The sequence below is a fragment of the Muscardinus avellanarius genome, assembly GCF_963383645.1.
Source record: "Muscardinus avellanarius genome assembly, chromosome: 10".
NCBI lineage: Eukaryota > Metazoa > Chordata > Mammalia > Rodentia > Gliridae > Muscardinus > Muscardinus avellanarius.
The window spans coordinates 3598978-3624338 of record NC_137796.1 but is presented as its reverse complement, the minus strand read 5'-3'; the positions used below and the strand labels follow the sequence as shown (position 1 = coordinate 3624338).

The window sequence follows — 25361 nt, the reverse complement described above, 5'->3', positions numbered from 1 at the left end:
CCAATTAAATCCGATGTTTAACTTTGCACATTATCTTGCTTGAATAACTAAACCTGGGCCCAGGCAGTGACGAGCCCCTTGTGTCTGCTCTGGCCCTCTTTCCACAGAACAGGTCCCCAAGGGTCCTTTGACTGTCCCCCAGGAGCACAGGTGAGGTTTTGGTAGTGAAACTAAGGGCCTTGATGAAGGAATAGTTCAGGCCACTTACTCTGAGTCTCTCCAGACCTGGTTTTAAAGATAGAGACTCCAGCTGGGCACGGTGGCGCACGCCTGCAATTCCAGTACTTGGAAGGCTGAGACAGGAGGATCGCAGATTCAACACCAGCCTCAGCAGCTAGCGAGACTCACCAACCTACCGAAACCCTGCTTAAAAATAAAATAGGGCTGCGGTGTAGTTCAGAGGCAGAATGTCCCTGCTTTCAATCCCAGTACTGCCAACAAACAAACAAACAAACAAACAAACAAACAAACAAACAAACTCCCAGGCCCTTCTCAGTATGGTCAGATAGATCCAGAACTGCCAGGAGCAGGGCTGGGAGCAGGGCTGCCGAGGCTGTGCCCCACCCAGCCCACACTCGGCCTGGCCACACTGGGCAGGCGCGGGCAGGGCCCCGGGCTTCCTGGAGTGAGCCAAGCCCCGGGCCTTTTATCTAGAGAATTGTTCTTGTTGTGATCTCTATCAGCTGACTTGGTTCCGAAAAACCCGTTTTCCTGACTGGTAATCCTCGTGAATTCTATAAGATTTTAGGTAAACAAGAAAGAAAGGGGGAAAATGGCATGAAGTTCTTCTTAAATATTTTTCTGCAATCTGTTTTCCCCCTAAAATTCACTGTCATATTACTGATGTGCCAAGCCCCCCAAAATCTACGTTTATTTCTCAGGAAAGACAGAATGCACTGCTCTAAGACCTGCCATTGTTTCCTCCAGCGTAGCTCCAGGAGCCAGCAGGAGCCGTGGCAGGCGAGCACGCGGGCCTCCAAGAACATATTCCCGCAGGTCCTCTGCTGCGTGGGTTTGTGGCACCCGGCAGCTCTGCCAAGTCTCGATCTGTCTCCTCAGTCCTTCAGGAACAGGGTCCCACGGAGTGCTGGTCAGGTGGGACTTCTGTCGGCCGCGGAAGCTGTCAGTCCGCATTTCCTACCACTGAGACATGCAGCTACCTTGCGCGGATTCCTGCACAGTTTCTAGAACAGGTCTCTCAAGTCAGACTGGGGCCCCCACTATCACACAGCACAAAGCACTCGGCTTTAACCCAGAGCCCAGGGAGGCATCAGTGGTTTTTAGCTCAGCAGAGATCTGACAGCGGAGACGAGGAAGCCTCAGGATTCATTGTTAACCCTGATACTGGAAGAAGCCAAAACAAACACTGTGATGCCCGTCACCGGCCCTCGCTGGACAGGCAGGCAGTCGGGTAGTTGGTTAGTTAGATGCGGGAGTCCAGAGAGACTTGGAAGCTGTCTGGGTTCTGCAAGGCGTACCCAGGCTGTGAACCCCTCGCGGCACTCGGAAACACGCTGGTGTGTTAAAAGGCTCCAAGTCCTGTATTAATTGTTAACCCTCTCTCCACCCACCACTTCCAAACTCCAAACTTCTTTGAGCCTGAAACTTTTTGTATTTTTTTTATCTCATTCCCAGTCATAGACTCCTATAAAATGCTTTTGCAGAAACAACCCTCTGCTGTTCCAGGAGAAGTTTTATCCCTCAAGACCCTTCAGAAGGCACGGTATGATGTCTGCCATCTTCTTTCCCCGGGTCATGAACAAACAGGTGGTTAACCCAGAATGCAGGTTAGGGCAGGGACAGTGTGGAGAGCGGAGGGTCTTTGGAGAGCAGGGCGGCCTTGAGGCTGGGAACGGGCGCACCACTGCTCTAGCTCAAGTCGGCTGCCGTCTTGCTGCTGCGGCTGGCCCCAGGATGGAGGTGAGGCGCCGGCCTCTATCCTTGAGTCTGCTGGGTTGCACGCGATGTCACACTGCATCTTGTGACGTCTCTCCTGACGTGGCGACGCGAATGGGGTCTGTAGTTTTCCCAGCTCGGAATCTGATATCACTGAGGCTGAAGCGTTCCACCACGTGCGGAGGTCGACCCGCGGGTCCGCTGCACACAGCGGCGGCTGCCGTGCTGAGGGAGATTGTGGTCTTGACGGGGAGGCACGGAGGCTGGCGCTGGGACTTGGGCCGGGCGTTGCTACCTGTATTTTTAAGTTGGGAATTCACTGGGCCGTGCAGTCTGAGAATGGGAGGAAGGAGTTTAGCGGCCGTGTTGGAACCGCACGGTCCATATTGTGGCGTGGAGACCATTTGAAGACCGGTGACACACCCTGCCGGTGTGGTGTTAAACCGTCCAGGTTCCAAGCTGTTGGGAGCTTTGAGAACGCGTGGATTTGCTCACCACACACTGGTCTTTTAAAATAAGCACGGCAGGCTCTTATTCCAGGTTTGCGTTTTCTTATTTTTAAAGGACTCGAGTTTTGACTTCATATCAATTATGTTTTTGGGATTCCATCCTTAACCTGAGCTGGAACCGAGTGTGTTTAAGACAAGAATAGAATGACGCAGGCCAGGAGACGAGAAAGCTGAGAACAGCAAGTGGGCTTTCTGCTGTTTAAAATACACTTAGCTGCTCAGGAGGCTGAGGCAGGGGGGGGTCACTAGAGCCCGTGAGTGTGAGCCCAGCCTGGCCAGCATCTCAAGACCTGGTCTCAAAAAAAATCAAAAGCAAATCTCGTGGAGCATCTGATCTCGTCGGCCCGGTGCCCTGAGCCTTCAGTGGCAATTCTGACATTCTGCTGTTTAGTAAGACTCCCAGGCAGGGCCTGGAGACCTCGGTGCTGGCAGAACCTCGGGTGTCTGTTTATGTTCTGAACGCCCTGCCTCCCCTTAGTGATGAGGGGACCTAGTAGAGACTTCCAGAGCTCTCAGGGTGGGGGGGTGTTTGGTTTTGGGGTGAGAAGCCAACATCAAAGGGGGGCGGAGTCGAACTGGGGCCCAGGTCCTGTTCTGTGAGCTCAGATACCTTAACCTGCGGTTCCAAGGACCTGGCCCCGAGTGAGAGGGATGTGTCAGTGCGCGTGGCAGTGCAGGAAGCCAAAGTCCCTGTCATCCCCATCGCCCCTCCTGGGGTCACCGCCCCCTTTACACAGGCTCCCACTACAGGGACTTGGCCAACACTGGCCAAACCGCAGCTCACGGGCCTGGGCTCCCAGAGCTTGAGCCAGACCCCGTGCCCGGCTCAAACCTGCAGGGGCAGCCGCAGCAGTGGCCCGGGCCCCCAGCACCTGCCTCCAGGAGAGACGCGGCTCAACGCACCTAGGGACCCTGACCCAGCATCTGTAGAGCCTGGCTGTTTTTAGTTTTCTGGACTGTTTTGATACTTTTTGACACAATTTGCTAAGTACTCTCCTGTGAAATGCCTGCTGTGGTCCCTGCCTCCAATCTCGGGCCCTTGATTCGTTCTGACAACCAATGTCCCGTGGCCAGTGCCGGGACCCTCGCCTCCTGTGGCTTCCGCTTCCGCCTTGCCCTTCCCTGTGGCTGATCTGGCACATCTCGCATTTTGTAGGGGCGCGCTTGGCTGGTAAGGACACTGAATGCACGGCATCCTCAAGCTCCGTGTTTCTTCCCAAGCTCCTACCTCAGTGGGGTGTGGAGGGACCAGCTCCCCAGCACACTTGCGGCCGGGGTCCCGCTCTACCCCATCCACCCCTGCCCTGAAGACATGACCGTGTGCGCTCCTGGTCACCGAGACGGCGCCACCTCGCACCGTCGGAAGCGCCGCCTCCGCCTGGCCGTTGCTCCTGGCTGTGCTCTGCTTTCGACATGGGTGGAATCAGGGGTCTCAAGAAACTGTCTTTCGGCTGCCTTAGTTAGTAGAATGAATGCTCTTATTCAGGGACGCAGGGGAAAGCCCTCCCTGCCAGTGTTCTTGGAGGAAAGAAGCCCCACCTCGGGCAATTAGGGGAGCCGTGGACAGGTTCGCTTGGAGCGGAAGAGCAAGGCCCTTGTCTTGAATGAGGTCAATAGTAACCAGCCCCCGGCCCCTTTCAGATGAGTGAAGAGCTCTGCCAAGGTGGCCGTCAGGTCCGTCCTGGCTACTAATGTCACTGAGGTCTGTCATTGTTTTAATTTGTTGCTTTGTACTACTTGTAACCTGATGTCAAAGGCTTCTCTGTTTTACCCCTTCCTACCCCCCACCCCTTTGTTTTGAATTCTGTACACAGTATTCAGTTCTTGAAACGCATTAAAATAATTTGCCTGCTAGGGGCTGGTGCATCTTCTGGTCACGTTGCGAGTCTCGGGTGGATATTGGAATGATCTGTATTTCTGTTCGCTCTGCCCATGTGAAGATGAGCCCCTTGCATGTGGGGCCCAAGTGGAATCTGGAAATGAACTAGACCTCCCGCTAGCGCTATGGGCCGGGCGCTGCAGTTCTGCGTTGACTGTGCCCCTGATGACTGTGTGTTCAGGAATTTCATTCAGATCTTTGACCCAGAATGAAAGTGTGTGCTTAAACTTGTGTCAATTTTGGTAATTCGATTAGAAGAGAAAAAACAAAACAAGGCTTGTCATAGGCTATGAGAAGCTTTTTTTATATATATTAGGGATTGACCCCAGGGGCATTCTACCTCTAAGCCACACACACACACACACACACACACACACACACACACACACACACACATTTTATTTTATTTGTTTGGCACCCAGGGGCATTCTACCTCTGAGTTACACTGATGGCTCTATTTTTTAATTTTTTATTTTGAAACAGGATCTCACTAGGTTCACAAGAGTCTTACTACTTGCTGAGGCTGTCCTTGAACCTGTGATCCTCCTGTCTCAGCCTCCCAGGTACTGAAGTTACAGGCATGCACCACCACACCCAGCTAATTTTTATTTTGGAAGAGGGTCTCATTAAGTTGCTGAGGCTGACCTTGAACTGTGATGGTCCTGTCTCAGCCTCCCAAGTAGTGGGATGCCAGGTGTGCACCACTGTGTCCAGCTTGCAGTTTGTTACTCTTGGGGGCACCATTTTCCTCAGGGTATAGGGAGGGGAAGCTCGCTCCCCTATCCTGTGGGTTTTGGCCAGGCCACCTGCAAGCAAGCAGGTCACCAATGTGCACCAGCCACCTTTGGGTTAAAAGTGACCTCTGAAGCTGGGTGTGGTGGCGCATGCTTGTCATCCCAGCATTTGGGAGGCTGAGACAGGAGGATCGCGGTTCCTAGGCAGCCTCAGCTATTTAGTGAGGCCCTCTGCAACTCAGTGAGGCCCTGTTTCAAAATAAAGAATAAAAAAGGGCTGGGGGTGTAGCTCAGAAGTAGAATGACCCTGGGTTTCAGTCCCTAGTAACACACACACACACACACACACACACACACACACACACACACACACACCCCTACCTCTGGGCCAGTGAGCTGCCAGCTGCAAATTCCTCCCCAGGATTCATTCTCTTGGGCTGCCGAAGGCGCTCAGCAGTACCGCCCCATTTCCAGGTGAGGACTGGAGCTCGGGAGTCGGCGCCAGGCCCTCGGCAGTCATCTCGGGTTCTCTGGGCCAAAGGACCGCAGCCAGTGATGGTGGTGCATTTGGCAGGCAGCACGGGGAAACTAGGGGCAGCAAAAGCTGATAAGGTGCGATATCTCTTGCTGAGTGACAGATCATTCTGGGCAGTGATTAAAGTCATCTTAATCCTCTGGGACACTGAGGAATCTGGGTGCTAACCGGCTTAGCCTGGCAGCTCTCCCTGGGCTCCCTGTGCAGGGGCACCTGACAGCTCCTCTTCCTCCCTCGGCCCCGGCCCCACACTCGCCTTTGGCCTCTCTGCTCTTGCCATGGGCCAGGTAGGTCATGGCTTGCCCAGATTTGTTTTTGGTGCTGGGGGTTGAACCCAGCGGCATTCTACCTCTGAGCTACACCCCAGCTCTATTTTATTTAGGAACTAGGCCTCGCTAAGGTGCTGAGGCTGGCTCCAAACCTGTGGAGCCTTGTTCTCAGCCTCCTAAGTATCCATGTTGTATGGTAGCTTGCCCCTGGGTTCAAACCCCAGTACCACAAAACAGTAAATAAATAAATAAATAAATAAATAAATAAATAAATAAATAAAAGGGCTGGAGGGATAGCTTGGAGGTAGATGCCCTGTGGTTCAATCTCCAGTTGAAAAGAAAAAAAGAAGAAATGCAACTCCCAGCGCACCCCACAGACAGACTCACTCAGCCATTCCTGGAGTTGGCCTAGTTGGCTGCTTTTTTGCAAGCCCTTTGAGGGATTCTTGTGAGTGTGTGTGTGTGTGTGACTGAAATGAACCCAGTGGTGTTCTATCTCTAAGCTGCACCCCCAAACCTTTTCCTTTTATTTTGAAACGGGATCTCCCTAAATTACCATGCACTGGCCTCGAACCTGTAATCCTCCTGTCTCAGCCTCCCAAGGACTGGGGTGACCGGCGTGTGCCACCATACCCGGCTCCTCTGATGTGTGCTCAAGTCCAGGGCTCGCTGAGGCACCTACCCCCTCTCTACCTGTGGCCTTCTTGGGCTCAGTGCCCTCCTGCTCCCCAGCTAGCACCCACTCCCAGTTTGTCCCAGTTAAATTTTTCTTTTTTTTTTTTTTTTTTTTTGCAGGTCTGGGGATGCAACCCAGGGGCATTCAGCCTCCGAGCCACAACCCCTGCCCTATATATATATCTTTATAAATATTATTCTTTATATATATATATATATATATATATATATATATTATTCTTTATTTTGAAATAGGGGCTCACTAAGTTACAGAGGGCCTAAGTAGCTGAGGCTGTCCACGAACCGCGATCCTTCTGTCTCAGCCTCCCACATGCTGGGGTTACAAGCGTGCACCACCAGCTAAGTAGCTGAGGCTGTCCACGAACCGCGATCCTTCTGTCTCAGCCTCCCACATGCTGGGGTTACAAGCGTGCACCACCAGCCACGGCTCCAATTAAATCTGAACTCCGGGGTTGAGCACAGCCTGGCCAGAGGCAGCCCATGCTCGCAGCTCGAGGCACCTAGGACATCCTGGAGCCCTGTCTGCGCAGCCTAGAGCTTGCACCTCCAGGCCGCCCTTCCTGTTGACGGGGCAGGAAGCCGACACTGCCGAGCCCCCTCCAAACGGGCTCCGGCTTCAGCTGGCTCTGTGGCTCCCGCTCAATGACACAGGATCATTTTACCAGGCACACGGTGACGGTGATTCAGCCCCCCAGGGGCCCTGGCCCCACTCTTGCAGATATTCAGAGGTGCTAAAAATACATAACTCCAGCCGGGCGTGGTGGCACATGCTTGTAATCCCAGCATTCGGGAGGCTGAGTCAGGAGGATCCAGGTTTGCAGCCAGCCTCAGCTACTAACTGAGGCCCTTTGCAACTTAGTGAGACCCTGTTTCAAAATAAAGAATAAAAAATAGGGGAGGGGGTGTAGCTCAGAGGTCAGATGCCCCTGGGTTTCATCTCCAAACCCGCAAATAAGAAAAAAAAAAGAAAAGAAAAAAAGAAATAGGATCTCACAAAGTTGCAGAGGACCACACTAAGTGGCTGAGGCTGGCCACAAAACCTGAGATCCTCCTGTCTCAGCCTCCCAGTCCTGACATTACAAGTGTGCCCCGCCACACCCAGCTTTTATTATTATTTGTAAACCTCTATTAACGCATCTTAAATTGGAAAGCCAGTTAGTCAAAAACCATTTGTCAGTTTGGAGGTTCCAGGAGGAGCTTCCTAGCTCCCGCTCCCCCCAGCGTGCAGAGCACGGAGCCGCTGCGATCTCCGGCGTGTGCCTCGCCAGCACGCCAAGGACTCCAGCGAATGAAATTGCAGGCTGAGGGGCACAGCGCACGCTCAGCCTCCCAGGTTCGCACTTGTCAACAGGTTCCCTGCTGCTAAGTGGGGGACTGGGAACAGAGTTCAGATGCCGGACTCCCAGGGCCACGCCTGGGACTGCTGTCATGTCTGTGTTTATGACAGCGCTGCCTGGTGGGGTCATGGGTTATATTTTCTTCCAAATTTCATTATTATCGTTAGTAGTGTTGGGGACTGAACTTCCAGCCCGCATATATATATATATAATTTTTTTTTTTTTGGTGGTACTGGGGATGGAACCCCTGGGGCCCTTCTACATCCGGGCTATACTCCCAAACCTATTTTTATATTTTTATTTGGAAACAGGGTCTCTTAAGCCAGCTGAGGCTGGTTTTGAACCTGCACGATCCTCCTGTCTCAGCCTCCCAAGCACGGAGATTACAAGCGTGCGCCACCACGCCTGGCTACTTATATTTTTTGCAGTGCTTGGGATTGTGCCCAGGGGCACTCTACCTTCAAGCTAGACCTCCAGCCCTATTTTTATTTATTTTTATTTTGAAACAGTGTCTTACTAGGTTGAAGAGTCTCACTACTTGCTAAGACTGTCTCCAGTCTGTGATTTCCATCTCAGCCTTTTAAGTACTGGGAATACAAGCGTGAGCCACCATACCCAGCTATCTATCTATCTATCTATCTATCTATCTGTCTAAACCCGGGGGCATTCTGCTTTGAGCTACACCCCAGCCCTATTTTTTTTTTAAATTTTTTTCGTGTGTGTGTGTGTGTGTGTGTGTGTGTGTGTGTCTGGGGATGGAACCCAGGGGCATTCAACCTCCAAGCTATACTCCCTGCCCTGTATTGTATTTTTATTTTGAAACAGGGGCTCACTAAGTTGCAGAGGGCCTCACTAAGTAGCTGAGGCTGTCTGCGAACCGCGATCCTCCTGTCTCAGCCTCTGGAATGCTGGGATTACAAGTGTGCGCCACCATGCCTGGCTATTTTTTCTTTATTTTGAAATAGGGTCTCACTGAGTTGCAAAGGGCGTCACTAACTAGCCAAGGCTGTTCTCGAACCGCGATCCTCCTGTCTCAGTCTCTCAAGTGGTGGGACGACAAGCATGCGCCACCACACCTGGCTTATTTATTTATTATTATTATGTTTTGTGTTACTGGGGATGGAACCCAGGGGCATTCTACGTCCAAGCTACACCCCCAGCCCTATTTTTTATTCTTTATTTTGAAACAGGGTCTCACTCGGTTGCAGAGGGCCTCGCTAAGTAGCTGAGGCTGTCTGCAAACCTGGATCCTCCTGACTCAGCCACCCTAATGCTGGGATTACAAGTGTGTGCCACCACGCCCAGGTATTTATTTATTTTTGAAACAGGGTCTTGCTAAGTTGCCGAGGCTGTACTCGAATCGGTGCTCCTTCTCCTCAGCCTTTCAGTCCTGGGATTGCAGGCATGCGCCACCAATCTTGCCTTTGGAGGAGAATGATACACATTTTTGTAGATGGATGAATGTTCTCTAGTCCCCGGGGCTATCTGCCTGGCAGAAAAGAAAACCCCGTGTCCAATGGAAATCGATGAAAAATAACAAATCTTCAAAGAGTGGTAAAAGGAAGGCTTTGTAGGGGTGACCAGTCAAGACAAAGGCGAGAGCGTTAGTGGCAGTGTTAGCGCCCGGCACACTGATCATACGATGCACGGCGTTAACCGTCACCGCGGGGCGTCAGCGGCCGCCACCCATCCGTCACCTCGGCTCGCCGCAGTCTCTGCTCCTGAGGCAGGCAGCGCAAACCAGATCTCATATTTTATTTTATTTCACTGTGGTACTGGGGATTGAGCCCAGGTGCATTCTACCTCTGAGCTATTTGTTTGGAAACAGGGTCTTGCTAAGTTGCCGAGAGGATCGCAGGTTCACAGCCAGCCTCAACAACTTAGTGAGGTTGGCTACAACTTAGTAAGACTGTTTTAAAATAAGAGAATAAAATTATGAGCTCTTTAAGAGGCCATTCTAAGCCGGATGTGGTGGCCCATGCTTGTAATCCCAGTAACTTGGGAGGCTGAGGCAGGAGGATTGCAGGTTCGAGGCCAGCCTCAGCTACTTAGTGTGGTCCTTTGCAACTCAGTGACACCCTGTTTCAAACTAAAGAATAAAAAGTAGGGTTGGGATGTAGCTTGGCGGTAGAATGCCCCTGGGTTCCATCCCTAGACACACACACACACACACACACACACACACACACACACACACACGAATAAAATATGGCTGGGAGTATAGCTCGGAGGTAGAATGCCCCGGGGGTTCCATCCACAGCACCACAAAAAAAATAAAAATAAAAATAAAAATAAAATAGGCTTGGGGGTATAGAATGCCTCTATGTTGTTCAATCTCCAGAAACACACACACACACACACACACACACACACACACACACTGAAAGAGGGAGGGAGCAAGAATACAAGGGAGGAATGATCCATCGAACACCGGGGTGAGGTGAGATCACCGCAGCCATGGGAGGTGGAGGCGGGGTCTGTGTCCCTCATCAGCACCCCGCCCCGGCAGGCTGAGCCGAGTTGACCTTGGTCACCCACCCTTCCTTCCTCCCTCCCTTCCTTCCTTCCTTCCTTCCTTTTATTTGCAGTACTGGGATGGAACCCAGGGGCATTCTACCTCTGAGCTACAACCCAGCCCTATTTTTTTTTATTCCTTATTTTGAAACAAGGCCTCACTGAGTTGCAGAGGCCTCACTAAGCAGCTTTCTTTCTTCATTACCCCTGGGAAATATTATTTCTCCCATTTCACAGATGAAGGAATGAAGGCTGACAGGTAAGGTGCCTGCCCAGGATCACGGGGCTGCGGCCCACCTCTCTGCTATCGGAGTTTCAGAGAAGGCCTTTCCAGGTAGGAAGGCCAAATGGAGATCCCGCTCGGGTCAACCATCAACCGTCCTTGACAGACTATGCATCCACTGGTTTCGAGGGGCTATCTGATCCCCAAGGCTCTCTGACAAACTTTTTTTTTTGGTACTGGGGATGGAACCCAGGGGCATTCTACCCTTGAGCAACATGACCAGCCCTATTTTTATTCTTTATTTTGAAACAGGGTCTCATTGAGTTGCAAAGGGCCTCACTAAGTAGTAGCTGAGGCTGTCCTCAAACCATGATCCTCCTGTCTCAGCCTCCAGAATACTAGGATTACACGCATGCGCCACCACGCCCTGCTCCGACAAACCCTTACTCCCAAGACTAGCTCCAAGTCCTCTCCAGGGAGCCTCAGACCACTCTCTCTGGGCACAGTAATGAAGTGCCTGACCATGGTTTACTGGGAGGTGGAAGGCCCTGGTGCCACACCTAGGGATCTAGGCTCATTTCTCATTTCCTTCTGGCAGTGGCTCCCAGGGTAGGTGTCCCCTGTCTCAGCTTCCTGTCACTACTGTAACAAATTATCACAACGTATCAGTATAAACCAACAGGAATTCTAGTGTATAGTTCTGTGTGTCAGAAAACTCCCTGAGCCCCGCATGGTGTCAGAGGATGCAGGTGTGAGGCCAGTCGCAGCAAATTTAGCAAGGCCTTCAGCAGCTTAGCAAGGCTGTTTCAAAATAAAAAGAAAATCTGGCTCGGCGGTATAGCTCAGAGGTAAAATGCCCCTGAGTTCAATCCTGGGGGGGGGGGGGGGGGAAAGAAAGGGAGAGAGAAAGCAGGCAGGCAGGCAGGCAGGCAGCTGACTCACCGAACTCAAGTCACATGGTAGGCAGCCAGAGCTCTGTTGTCTCTGGAGGCCCCGTCTGCACTCCTTGGCTTAAGGTCTCCTCTGGATTTCACCTCAGTCTCAAGTTTTTTGTTTGTTTTTTTTGCAGTACCGAGGATGGAACCTAGGGGGCATTCTACCTCTAAGCTACACCCCCAGCCCTATTTTTTAAATTAATTAATTAATTTATTATTTTTTTTGGTGGCACTGGGGGTGGAACCCAGAGGCTTTCTACCTCTGGGCTATACTCCCAGACCTATTTTATATTTTATTAGAAAGAGGGTCTCACTCAGTTGCTGAGAGCCTCACTAAGTAGCTGAGGCTGGCTTCGAACCCGTGCGATCTTCCTGTCTCAGCCTCCCAAGCGCGGGGATTACAAGCGTGCGCTACCACGCCCGGCCCAGCCCTATTTTTAAGTCTTTATTTTATTTTTCGCATGTCTGGGGATGGAACACAGGGGCATTTGACCTCCAAGCTACACCCCTGCCTGTTTTTTATTCTTTATTTGGAAACAGGGTCTCACTGAGTTGCAGAGGGCCTCACTAAGTAGCTGAGGCTGGCCGCGAACCCGGATCCTCCTGTCGCAGCCTCCCGAGTGCTGGGATTAAAGTGTGCGCAACGATGCCGGCTTCCCTGTCCCACACTCTGTTTTTGCTTTCACATGTTCTTCTGTCCTTAGTCCCCCTCCCTGTTTCCCTTAGAAGGACCCTTGTAATTATTACTTGGGAACCACCTAGATAATCCAGGATAACTCTCCCAATCTAAGGTCCTTAACATAATCCCGTCTGCAAAAATCTCTTTTACCATGTAAGATCACACAGTCCCAGATCCTAGTGGCTAAGGTATGGATATCTTTGGGCTGGAGTAAAGAGCGTGATCCTGCCTCCCACATCTCCTTCTACCAAAGATTGACAGAAAGGGCGGGTAATTTGCCAAAGTTCACCGAGCCAGCGGGTGGGGAGTAAGGTTTGAACTTCTGACTCTTCCAGTGCTCTAGATTGCTGCCAACAGTGCTTTTTTTTTCTTTCAGTATGGGGGATGGAACCCAGGGGCATTCTACCTCCGAGCTACACCCCCAGCCCTATTTTTTATTTTTTACTTTGAGACAGAGTCACTGAGTTGCAGAGGGCCTAAGTAGCTGAGGCTGGCCACGAATCACCATCCTCCTGTCTCAGCCTCCCAAAAGCTGGGACTATAAGCATGTGCCACCACGCCTGGCTCAGAGCTTTTGATTTATCTCATTTTGTAGTCATATGTTAATATCTTTGTGGACTCTTTGAAAATTAAGACTGGGTAGGGTAGCCCCTAGTACTGACTGAAGAAAAAAAAAAAAAAAGATGATCCACTAGTGGCCAGACAGTGTATTCAGTTGTTAGATTTCAGCTCCTTTATTTATTTATTTTATTTATTTATTTATATTCTTTTGGCAATACTGGAGATGGAAGCCAGGGGTTTTCTACCTCCAGACCTTTTTTTCTTTTTTTTTGCCGGCCTGGGGATGGAGCCCAGGGGCATTTGACCTCCGAGTTACACTCTCAGCCCTATTTTTTATTCTTTATTTTGAAACCGGGTCTCACTAAGTTGCAGAGGGCCTCGCTAAGTAGCTGAGGTTGGCCGCAAACCAGGATCCTCTGGTCTCAGCCTCCTGAATGCTGGGATTACAAGTGTGCGCCACCATGCCCGGCTTTCCAGGCCTATTTTTTTATTCTTTATTTTTTTCTGCGGTACTGGGGATGGAACCCAGGGAGATTCTACCTCTGAGCTACACCCCCAGCCCTGGTTTTTTTTTTTTTTTTTTTTTTGGTGTTACTGGGGGTGGAACCCAGGTACTTTCTACCTCCTGGCTATACTCCCAGACCTATTTTATATTTTATTTGGAAACAGGGTCTCACTAAGTTGCTGAGAGCTTAAGTAGCTGAGGCTGGCTTCGAACCTGTGCAATCCTCCTGTCTCAGCCTCCCAAGCGACGGCGGGGATTACAAGTGCCCACCACCACACCCAGCTTCCTGTTTGTTATCTTTATTTTGAAACAGTGTCTCACTGAGTTGCAGAGGGTCTCACTAAGTAGATGAGCTGTCCTTGAACCATGATCCTCCTGTTTCAGCCTCCCAAATGCTGGGATTCCAAGCATGTGCCATCATGCCTTTCCTCTTTTGTTTTTAAACCATCCTTCTCAGCAACTGGGCATTTTTCAGTACATCCCATTTCTGAAGAGCCCAGACCTGCTGGAATGTGGGCCTTACTGTTGATTTTCCCTGTGTAGCACCAGGCAGCAGCAAGCTCTTGGTAGGTATTGAGCAAGTGAAACCAGCCCTCGGGGTTCTCAATAATCATCACAGTAGCGCATCTTTGCTGAGTGCTTGGCCAGTGAGCACCCACACATCGAATCTGACCCTGGCTGAAGCCCTTTGAGTCAGACATTTTACTCTTCTCATTCACAGGAGGAAACCAAGGTTTAGGAACAGGAGGTACCTGGCCTGGAATTTCCCTGTTCCCTTGGAATGGTAGATGACGGCCAGTGCAGTATGTGACCAGGTGTGAGGCCCAGGACATCAAGAATAAAGGACAAGCCGGGCGTGGTGGTGCACGCTTGTAATCCCAGCATTTGGGAGACTTGAGACCGGAGGATCTCGTTTCATGGAGAGCCCCAGCTACTTAGTGAGGCCCTCCACAACTCAGTGAGCCCCTGTTTCAAAATAAAGAATAAAAAAAATGGGGCAGGGGTGTAGCTCGCAGGTCAAATGCCTCTGGGTTCCATCCCCAGACCCGCAAAAAAAAAAAAAAAAAAAAAGCTGGGCGTGGTGGGCACGCTTGTAATCCCCGCGCTTGGGAGGCAGAGTCAGGAGGATCGCGCAGGTTCGAAGCTAGCCCCGCGCGCTGGCTTAGGAGACCCTGTTTCCAAATAAAAATGCAAAAATAGGTCTGGGAGTGTAGCCCGGAGGTAGAACGGCTTCCAGGAACCCCAGTACCACCAAAAAAAAAAAAAAAAAAAAAAGAATAAAGGACAGAACCAATGGCTGTCTTGCACCGCTGCTCACGTGTCTTAACAGGTGACAGACATTCGGCCAGGCCCACATTAAGTGGGATGTGTGTGTGTGTGTGTGTGTGTGTGTGTGTGTATTTTGTGGTACTTGGCATTGAACAGAGGGGCATTTTACCTCCTAGCCATTCTCCATTTCCAGCCCATTTATTTATTTACTTATTTCATTTTGAAACAGGGTGTTGCTAGGTTGCGAAAGTCTTGCAAAGTCGCTGAGCTGGTCTGGAACTTGTGATCTTCCTGTCTCAGCCTCCCAAGTACTGGGATTACAGGCGAGCATCTTTAAACCCAACAAATATATCCACTTTTTCGGGGGAGCGCTGAGAATGGAACCTAGGGACATTCTACCTCTGAGCCACAACCTCAACCCTATTTTAATGAATTAATTATTGTACAAGGGATTTAACCCAGGGGCACTCAACCTCCAAGCTAAAGCCCTGTGATCGTCCTGTCTCAGCCTCCCAAGAATTGGGACTACAAGCGTGCGCCACCACGCCCAGCTTGCTTTCTGTTTTGACACTGTCTCGCTGCATTGCGGAGTCTCGCAACATGGCTCAGGCTGTGTTGGAAACCCGCGGCCCGCCTGTCTCAGCCTCCCCAGTACCGGGACTGCAGGCGTGCGCCACCACGCCCAGCTCGACCTGTGCTTTTACGCGCTGCGTCTTAGTCTCCAGCGCCTAGCAAGAGGCGAGTCGCGGATCCGGGCAACATGGGTGGGTGGCCCCGAGAGAACAAATGAATGGGCCTCCATTCACCAGGGCTCCTTAGGCGGCTTCCGTGGCCCCGGGAGGCCGGGCGGAGGGAGAGCCGCGTGCCGCGAGCGGAGAGAGCCCAGGCTGACCTCGGGCTCACCGCGCCCCGCCCGGGAGGAAGCGGGCAGGGCCGCGCGGGCCGGCGGGAAGGCATGCTGGACACCCCCCCTCTCCGCGCAGGCGCACTGCGGCCCGCGAGCCCCGCTGGACACGCCCCCTCTCCGCGCAGGCGCACTGCGGCCCGCGGGCCCCGCTGAACACGCCCCCTCTCCGCGCAGGCGCACTGAGGCCCGCGAGCCCCGCCCCCGGCGCGGCAGTGCGCAGGCGCGGCGGCCGCCGGGAGCGTGGACGTGCGGCGAGAAGATGGCGGCGGCGGTGGACGCGGCGTGAGGCGCCGGAGCAGCGCCGAGTCTCATTGAAACGGGCCGCCATGGCCCTCCGCAACCCGCAGGTAGCCCGGCCGCGTCCCGGGCCGCACGGCCGAGTCCCGGGCGGCGGGAGGAGGGCGGCGGGCGGCGGCGCCGTGGGGCGGGCGGGCGGGCACGCTGCCGGCCTAGGCCCCGCGCCGCGCCCCTCGCCCCTCGCCGGCCGCCAGCCCCAGGCCGCCCCAGGCCGCGGGCTCGGGAGCCGGGCGCCGGCCGGCCGCAGGGCCTCCAGGGTGCGCGCAGCCGGGGCCCGCGGAGCTGCTCGGCCCCGCCGGGACCGTCCTCCCCGCCCCGGCCACGCGGGCTGCCCGGCCCGGCACCCGCGCCGCCGCCCAGGCTCCCGGGGCGAGGAAAGCTGGCCCCGCGTCCCGGGGACCTCCCCGCGCTCGCCCACGAGCTCGTCTTGGCCACATGCACCCCGCCGCGGTGGCGCGCGCAGCCTGTGCGGGCAGCCCAGCTCCGGGTCCCTGACAGCGGCCGGGCGCGGGGAGCCCGGGGCCCCTCTCCCGCCCCCTGCCTGCCGCCCCGGTTGCCTTTGCCGCGGCCCCGAGTCGGCAGCGCCGCTGCTCGCCAGGCTCGCCTTTGTAGACCCCTGGCTTGTCGGCCTCTGACCCCTAGGAATTGTTGCACGCGCTCTCGCCACAGTGTCCAGGCGAAATTTGGGGACTTAAAAACCAAGTTGCTCTTTGGAGAACTGAGTCCTGACGCTTCCCCAGCCGTCGGTGTTTGTTTTCTGTGGGCCAAGGAAGCCGACCCGATTAGACCGCTTCTAAGTAATGATTTTAATAATTGTCACTAGTGCCTGTTGTGGGAGTTAAAACTCGAGAACCTTTTAATAACAAGTGAGATCGAAAGTGCAGTTTTGTTCAAGTTGTGGCACTTAACCTCAGTTTGCATCAGAACCCCTCCCCCACCTTCCGTGTAGCTTTTTGTTCAAGTGTTTAGTTTCTTGTTACCAGAAAGGCACTTAGGAGTTTTTGAATAATTTCTTAAGATTTGGTATTTGCCTTTAGGTCAACTTAAGTACTAACTAAATGGCTTTTTTTATTTATTTATTTTTGGTTAAATTAGCAGGAACAGGCATAGGTTCATTATAAACTAGTCTGTAATATTGGTGACTTGGGGGTGGAGAGGGCATGGTTTAGGCGTACTTCGCTTCCTTTATTTAATAAGCACCAGTCATAATGCGACATTGATTGAAATGTTAATTAGTAAACTCGTTGAAATTTCATTTGTGTTTATTGTCCTGGTGTTTGTGTTTTATATAACCAAATCGCCTGAACACATCTTTAGAAAGTTGGATTGGCACAAATGTTAAAAACACTTCAGGTTTATTCTTTCAAAGTGTGATTTAGATGCTTACAAGATCTAGGGTGAAGAAGGGAGCAAGGTGATGGTTTGGTTTCTCACAATTTCATTCAGAGAATAGTAGTAGTAACAACAGTAGAGTCATATATAAGATTCAGTTACTGAGTCCTGTTGCAGGCTGAGTACTTTTAAGAGATTTGTCTATTCAGTTGCCTGATGTCCTAAGGACCTTGCAGCCATAATAGCCATTCATTCATTCATTCACTCAGCAAATACTGATTGCTTACCATGTGTCAGGTGCCACGATATGCATACTACTTATTTACTGTTGGGAATAATCACAAGTTCATAGTAAGGGTCCTATTTTCAAATTGCCTTTTAAGGTTACAGTTTAAAATGTTTATGTAGATTATAGCCTCGCTCCATATTGGAAAGAATTGATTGAGCCCTGTTCCTGGGATTGCAGTGCAATAATGGACAACTTGGTTATTTAGAATGCCACCGTCTTTCATCATTTTAACAAATACAGAGGATGAAAGCCGGGCGTGGTGGCGCACGCTTGTAATTCCCACACTTGGGAGGCTGAGACAGGAGGATCGCACAGGTTCGAAGCCAGCCTCAACTACTGAGTGAGGCTCTCAGCAACTTAGTGAGACCCTGTGTCCAAATAAAATATATATAAAAAAGGTCTGGGAGTATAGCCTGGAGGTAGAAAGCCTCTGGGTTCCACCCCCAGTACCGCCCAAAATAAAAATAAAAACAAACACAGAGGATGAATTCTGGCAAATTGAGGATGAATTGGAAGCTCTCAGGAATTCTGTGAGCACTGAAGTCATAGTCCCCACGGGAATGCTTCCTGCACCCACTTTGGATTTGCAGGCTCACCTCAACAGTGGGGCCTCCACTGTGTACATGCTGAAATTCTTGGGTCCAGTTGGAAGCATATGGCAGAGTGTAGTGCTGAGTATCTGTTTATAACTGGCAGCTGGATCGTACAACTCAGAGGTTCATTTGGATTGGGATCTAGTGAGCAACTGAAGTACGGGAACTTGAAATGCTGACAGGATATTTGGAGATAATTTTCCTTTATATAGTGACAGCAAAATATTTAAATTGCTGTATGATGTTAAAAGGTAGAAAACTGGGCTGGGGATGTAGCTCAGTAGGGCACTTGCTTAGTATGTGCAAGGCCCCAGATTTCATCCCTAGTGCTGCAAAAAAAAAAAAAAAAGTTAGAAAATGACGGGTACCTGGGTGGTTTCTGTAGCCTCCTGTGCAGGCACACCACACCCAGGCCCCGCCTCCTGTCCTTCAGCTCCTCCTATTGGGAGCACAGCTCTCACACTCCAGTGCGTGGTAAGCGGACCCACTGAGAGAGCTTGCTTCCTTTATGTGGAACTAAAATGATTTAAGCCACGTGCCTCTTACAGAAGAGGATCCCAAAGCTCCGTGACTGTTTACTTTTTGCTGTGTCAGAGTGTAACATTGAAGTAATTGAGGAAAGTTGTGTCATCTCCACTTGAGTTAATTTCATCAAGGCTACTTTGTTTTTTCTGCTGATTCCAGATCTGTGAGTACATGTTACTGATGGGTTTTCCAGTGACATATTAAAGGTGACTGGGGAGGTGCTTCTCACGGTAGTACACCAGAGTGAGGAGGAATAGGAAGAGCTTGCTTGTGCACTTGTAACTGGGCTGCTGCGCTGCTGCCTATTGCCACACATGTGAGAGTACTGACTCAGAACAGATCTGTATGCAGTGGAGCTTGTTGGCTCTGGGCCGCTGGATTACTGTCATTTGTCACTTAGTGCTACTTCAGCAGTGTAGATGCTCATTTCCAAAGACTTGCATGTGCTTGGACTGCAGTTTTCCTGTGTTGAAGTGGTGTTTCAGAGGAGACCCATTTCTGTGTCCACGTTGGGTAAGAGCTGGTATAGGCACATATGGTAGCCCAAGGATGATTTATGACCTTTGTTTCAAGGACCAGGAAATATGTGATTTATCTTAAACCTAGATGTGGGATGTGTAAGTTCAAGTTCAGCACACTTCATGTGCTGGCTGTTTTTCTGACTGCCGGAAAGCTCCTTGGCTCTTTTTCTGGAGACCTAGAAAACCAGAAGCTTCCCCTGCATCCTGCCCAGTCTTGACACCCATCGGGTCCTGGTGCCCACTCGAGGGAGGAGGGCAGGTGTCTGGCTGGGAGAGAAAGGTGCTCTCTGGGAGGGCACAGACCTCTCCTGCAGTTTGCTCTGTGGCTCACAAGAGCGAGCTTGGGAGAGGGGAGAGTGGGGGCAGCACCTCAGGAGGCTGCTCTTAGGCTCTCAAACCCCACCTTTCCCGCTTGTGTCATTGTTCACATCAGTTCTCCACTTACTTTTCTGTTACTAGCTAGAGGGCCATCTCCTGTGCCTGCCTCTGATTCAAGAGTCTCCTAACCGGTGCATTACATGAAGTACCTCCCATCTGTCCTGTGCCTTTGATAGCCGGTGTCACGTCCCTCGTTGTCTCTCTCCCTCTCTCATCTGATAATGGCAGATTTTTTTGTTTTCTTTTTGTTCTTATTTTGTGAAGAAGCACTAAAACTAAACAAGCAGTAAAGCTACACAGGATGTGGGCTGGGGCTGCAGCGTCGGCTAGCCTGCTTGGGTGGCACGCCTGAGGCCCGAGCATTGGGTTTGATCCTTTGCAAATCAGAATCAAGAGCACACAGAATAGAAGGTCATCTTCTAGACCGTTACCGCAGATGTCCCCGCTTGGGTGGGGAAGGAGTCCTATGAACAGGGTACCCCTGGGTTCTTAAATGACATCGCTGCCCAGGTGGGGCGTGGTGGGTACAGCTTCACACCTACAGAAATAGAAGCTTTCCATTGTTGTGAGTACACGTCAGAACTACGCGCGCGCGCGCGCGCGCGTGTGTGTGTGTAATATATATTATACATAACTTGCTTTCTTTTTTTTTGGTACTGGAGATTGAACCCAGGGATGTGCCACCAGTAGCTTCATCCCCCCCCCCCTCCATGCAGTATTGGTGATGGAATTCTACTTCGAAGGCACACCCCTAACCCTATTTTTTATTTTGAAACAGGGTCTCACTGAGTTGCAAAAGGCCTCACTATATAGCTGAGGCTGGCAGGAAATCTGGATCTTCCCGTCTCAGCTTCCCAAATGCTGGGATTACAAGAGGGCGCCACCACGCTTGTAATTATTTTGAAATGGTCTAAGTTGCAGAGGGCTTCACTAAGTATCTGAGGCTAGTTGGTGAGCCTGTGATCCTCCTGTGCTGGGATTACAGGCATGTGCCAGGTGCCAGCTCCAACCCTTTTTACTTTTTTTTTTTTTGGGTGGTACTGGGGTTCCTGGAAGCCCTTCTACCTCCGGGCTACACTCCCAGACCTATTTTATATTTTTGAAACAGGGTCTCTTACGCCAGCGCGGCTGGCCTCGAACCTGCGCGATCCTCCTTTCTCCGCCTCCCAAGCGCGGGGATTACAAGCGTGCGCCACCATGCCCGGCTACATTTTGAGACTGAGTCTCACTGAATTGTCCAGGTTGGCCTTGAACGCGTGATCCTCCTCGCTTCAGCCTATAGAGTTGCTGGGATTACAGGTATAATACCATTCCTGATTTTTTTTTTTTTTTTTTGGTGGTACTGGGGTTCCTGGAAACCCTTCTACCTCTGCGCTACACTCCCAGACCTATTTTATTATATTTTTATTTGGAAATAGGGTCTCTTAAACCAGCGAGGCTGGCTTTGAACCTGTGTGATTTTGTCTCCACCTCCAAGCGCGGAGATTACAAGTGTACGCCACCACGCCTGGCCCTGATTGGTTTTTATATATTTTTAAAATTTACAGTACGGGGGATTGGCCCCAGGGAGGTTCTACTTCTGAGCTACACGTCCAGCCCTTTTTATTTTTATTTGAATTTTGAAACACGGTTTTGCTAGGTTGAGGAGAATGGCCTCAAACCTGCGATCCTACTAGTTCTACCTCCCAAATACTGGGATTACAGGTGTGTGGCACCATACTGTCTGGCATGTTTTTTATGCTTTTAAAATACCTAGAATAAAGCCGAATGTCTGTATAAAATACATTTTGTAAGACAGACCTTGTCAACTAGAACTGCCTAAGAACATTTAATGTGTGATAATTTTTTATTTACCTTTCGAGTAAGGAGTTACAGTCTGTTTTGTTTGTTTTCACATAAAACATGAAAGTATATATTCTTTGCCATGGATACAAGCAATGCCTCTTAATTTTAATTTTGTTACATTCTTTTAAATTTAGTCAGATCAGTTTACTTGTGGGTTCATTTGGTATTCTGGTAACTGTCAAGAGACCTTCTAGCACTCTTTTGTAGTACTGGGGGTGGAACCCGGGGCATTTTTACTTCCAAGCTACATCCCCAGCCCTATTTTTTTTTTCTTTTTTTTTTTGTCTTATTTTTTGCTGGTCTGGGGATGGAACCCAGAGGCATTCAACCTCCGACCTACACCCCCTGCCCTGTCTATTTTGAAACAGGGTCTCACTAAGTTGGTGCGGAGGGCGTTACTAAGTGGGTGAGGCAGGCTGTGAACCTTGGTCCTCCTTGCTCAGCATCCCAAATACCGGGATTGCAAGCCTGTGCCACCGCGCCTGCGCTAGCACTCTTTAAACCCCATTTCTCTTTTACTAGGCGATTTATAACTCAAGTGAAGCAATGCTTCTCGTGAGAGACTTTTTTATAAGACTTGTTGAATCTTTGGGGTAGAGAGTTTGATGATGAAGTTTGATTCTAGAGTTATTTTAGACTTCTGCCCAGTGTTGTACAAACCTTCACTTGATATATTTTGGGGGATGGAACTCAGGGCCTTGCACATTGCAAGCAAATTCTGCAATACTAAGCCATACTTCCACCCTCACGTATTTAAGAAAAAAACAGGGTAGCCGGGAGTGGTGGTGCACACTTGTAATCCCAGTCCTTGGGAGGTTGAGTGAGACAGGAGGATCCCGCAGGTTCGAAGCCAGCTGTGCTGGTGTAAGAGACCCTGTTTCAAAAATATAAAATAGGTCTGGGAGTGTAGCCCGGAGGTAGAAGGGCTTCCAGGAACCCCAGTACCACACACACACACACAAAAAGAACAAACAAAAAAAAACAGGTCTGGGAGTATAGACTGGAGATAGAAAGCCCCCTGGGTTCATCTCCAGTAACACACACACACACACACACACACACACACACACACACACTATTTTTCGAGCTGAGTTAGGTTCACAGCAAAATTGAGGTGTAGAAATCTCCCATATACCACTTCTTAAGATTTTTAAGTAATAATTTCCCATAGATGATTGCCAGAGACCATATATATTTATTTAAGACTTGAAATAGGCCCTTTGGGTAGGTCTCCTGTGGGGCAAGGAAGAACACATTTCTTGTATAGCACTAGGCCTTGCAGTGCTCGGCATTTGAAGAGTGTTGGTTTGCGTGTGCTATGTCGTTTATAGGATCCCCACTGCAGCTGAATTGTTATCATCACTTCCCAGAGTGAAGTCAGACAGGCTGTGACGAAGGTCACCTGCTGATAAGTGAAGGACGGGGCTGGAGCAGGCCTTTGAGCTCTGAGAGTCTGTGTTGTTTTTTACTTTGCCAAATTGCTTTTCTGAAAGAGACTAGTAGAGGGCATTATTTTTCACATTGTGACTTCCCCATAGTAGTTTCTGAATGATATGAAGGAAGGAATGAATGAATGAAATGCTTAAAGGATTTGTTATTAACCACTAAGTTTTGTAGGGGGTGCATTTTGATAAGTCTTTGCTAACTTTTTTTTTTTTTTTGGTGGTGGTGGTACTGGGGATTGAACCCAGGGGCATTCTACCTCCGAGCTACACCTGTAGCCCTTATTTTTATTTTTATTTTTTTTGGTGCAGTACTGGGGATGGAACACAGAGGCATTCTGCCTCCAAACTCCAGCCCTATTTTTTATTCTTTATTGTGAAACAGGGTCTCACTGAGTTGCAGAGGGCCTCACTAAGTAGCTGAGGCTGTCCGAGAACCGGGATCCTCCTGTCTCAGCCTCCCGAATGCTGGCCACAAGCGAGTGCCACCACGCCTGGCTTCCTATTTTTTATTTTTTACTTTGAAATGGGGTCTCACTAAGTTGTGGAGGGCCTCATTAGGTAGCTGAGACTGGCCAAGAATCTGCGATCCTCCTGTCTCAGCCTCCCAAGAGCAGGAATTACAAGCCTGAGCCGCCATGCCCGGGTTAATTTGTTTTTAATTAAAATAAAGACATTTTCTGAACTGTGCATAGTGAAGTGTATTTAAAGAAACAAGTGTTCAGTCATCCTCCTCCCTGGCTGCACGCCTGTTCATCTTCTGTGCTGTTGTCTTACTGCCTCGTAACACTCCGTCCTAACCAGGTGGTCGCCGGACTGAACGCTTTAGAGCAGATCCTCTTTTTCAGAATCACTGCGGCATCTGTGCGAGTGAAGCTTGTTATGGAGCAGGTAGACATTCTGGGGCCAGCGCGGCTCCTCGGGATGCACTATGCAGAAGGCTATGGAAGTGGGGCCCGCATTTTTGAGCAATAAAATATCCCGCAATTTAAAAATTACACTTCTTTTTTGGTGGCACTGGGATGAACCTAGGGGCATTCTGCATCTGTATTACACCCCCTAGCCCTGTTTTCATTTTCTTTTTTTTTTTTTTTTTCCTTAGAACTGGGGATTGGACCCAGGGACATTCTACTTCTAAGCTATACCTCCAGCCGTATTACTTATTTTTTATTTTTTTATTTTTTTATTTTATTTTATTTTTTGGTGGTACTGGGGGTGGAACCCAGAGGCTTTCTACCTCCGGGCTATACTCCCAGACCTTTTTTATATTTTATTTGGAAACAGGGTCTCACTAAGTTACTGAAAGCCTCACTAAGTAGCTGAGGCTGGCTTTGAACCTGTGCGATCCTCCTGTCTCAGCCTCCCAAGCGCTGGGATTACAAGTGTGCGCCACCACGCCCGGCTTATTTTTTATTTTGAAACCGGGTCTCACTTAAGTTGTGGAGGGCCTTGCTAAGTAGCTGAGGCTGGCTGTGAACCTGTAATCCTTCTGTCTCAGCTTCCCAGGAACTGGGATTGCAAGTACACCACTCCTGGTTTATTTTATTTTATTATTTTGCAGTACTGAGGATGAAACCCAGGGGCATTCTACCTTCGAGATACACCCCCAGCCCCATTTTTTTATTGTTTATTCTGAAACAGGGTCTCATTGAGTTGCAAAGGACCTTACTAAGTAGCTGAGGTCTGCAAACTGTGATCCTCCTGTCTCAGCCTCCTAAACCTGGGATTACAAGCGTGTGCCACTGCACTGGCTTTTTTAATTTTATTTTTTGAAATAGGGTCTCACTAAGTTGCTGAGGCTGGCCATGAACCTGCAATCCTCCTGTCTCAGCCTCTCAAGTACTAGGATTATAGGCATTCTCCACCATGCCTGCCTAGAGAAAACTGGTTTTGAAGACATTCAGTTCCTTTTTACAGTAACCATGTTCTTTTTATATAGTAAGAAGAGGTGACCCATGTCTGGAATCTCAGCACTGGGGAAGGCTGAGATTGGAGGATCACAGATCCAAGGACAGTCTTAGCAACTCAGTGTGGTTCACATCAACTTGGCAAGACCTTGTCTCTATAAGTAAATAAATAAACAAACAAACAAACAAATAGGTCTGGCTTTGTAGCTAGAGGTAGAATGCCATAGGTTTAATGCCCCCAAAAAGGGAAGAGATGGTTTCCATTCAAATTCTTTAGGTTCCTTTGTGCCTGTGAGTGAATGCCCAGAGGACAAACCTTTCATTAGTTGGAGAGACTGATAGGTCACCTATCTCTAAGTGGTAGAGAACTGAGTAATTAGCCTGAATTTTTCACCATCTTCTCTATAATTATCTTTTCTCCTTTAGTATGTTTTGTTAAAGTATTGCGGTGGTTAAAAATAATACAGCATTCTCCTTCCCTATAGGCCCCTTTCCCAACATATAACTACCTTTTACTCTAATAAAATGCAAAATTAGGTCCTCAAAAGGTAGCAACTTACTTAGTTTGGAATTATCTTAGGGATATAGTTACTTTTATTTACAACCATCTATAGAGGACTTTTTTTTTTGGTGGTACTGGGGGTGGAACCCAGGGGCTGTCTACCTCCGGGCTATGCTCCCAGACCTGTTTTATATTTTATTTGGAAATAGGGTCTCACGAAGTTGCTGAGAGCCTCACTCAGTAGCTGAGGCTGACTTTATAGAGGACTTTTTATCTTTTGTG

The 25361-nt window shown here is 50.0% G+C and overlaps 1 protein-coding gene across 1 annotated transcript in view; it reads left to right on the top strand.

The window, feature by feature from the left end:
* Window positions 1-25361, top strand: part of USP10 (ubiquitin specific peptidase 10) — a gene marked incomplete at both ends in the record, with an annotated part of 80501 nt that overhangs the window by 67 nt on the left and 55073 nt on the right. The window contains 9 exon segments of the mRNA XM_080703453.1: window positions 113-150; window positions 3562-3576; window positions 3627-3822; window positions 4047-4079; window positions 5493-5630; window positions 5761-5840; window positions 7069-7190; window positions 15633-15698; window positions 15701-15795. Coding sequence (XP_080559579.1) covers window positions 113-150; window positions 3562-3576; window positions 3627-3822; window positions 4047-4079; window positions 5493-5630; window positions 5761-5840; window positions 7069-7190; window positions 15633-15698; window positions 15701-15795 — 783 coding nt within the window.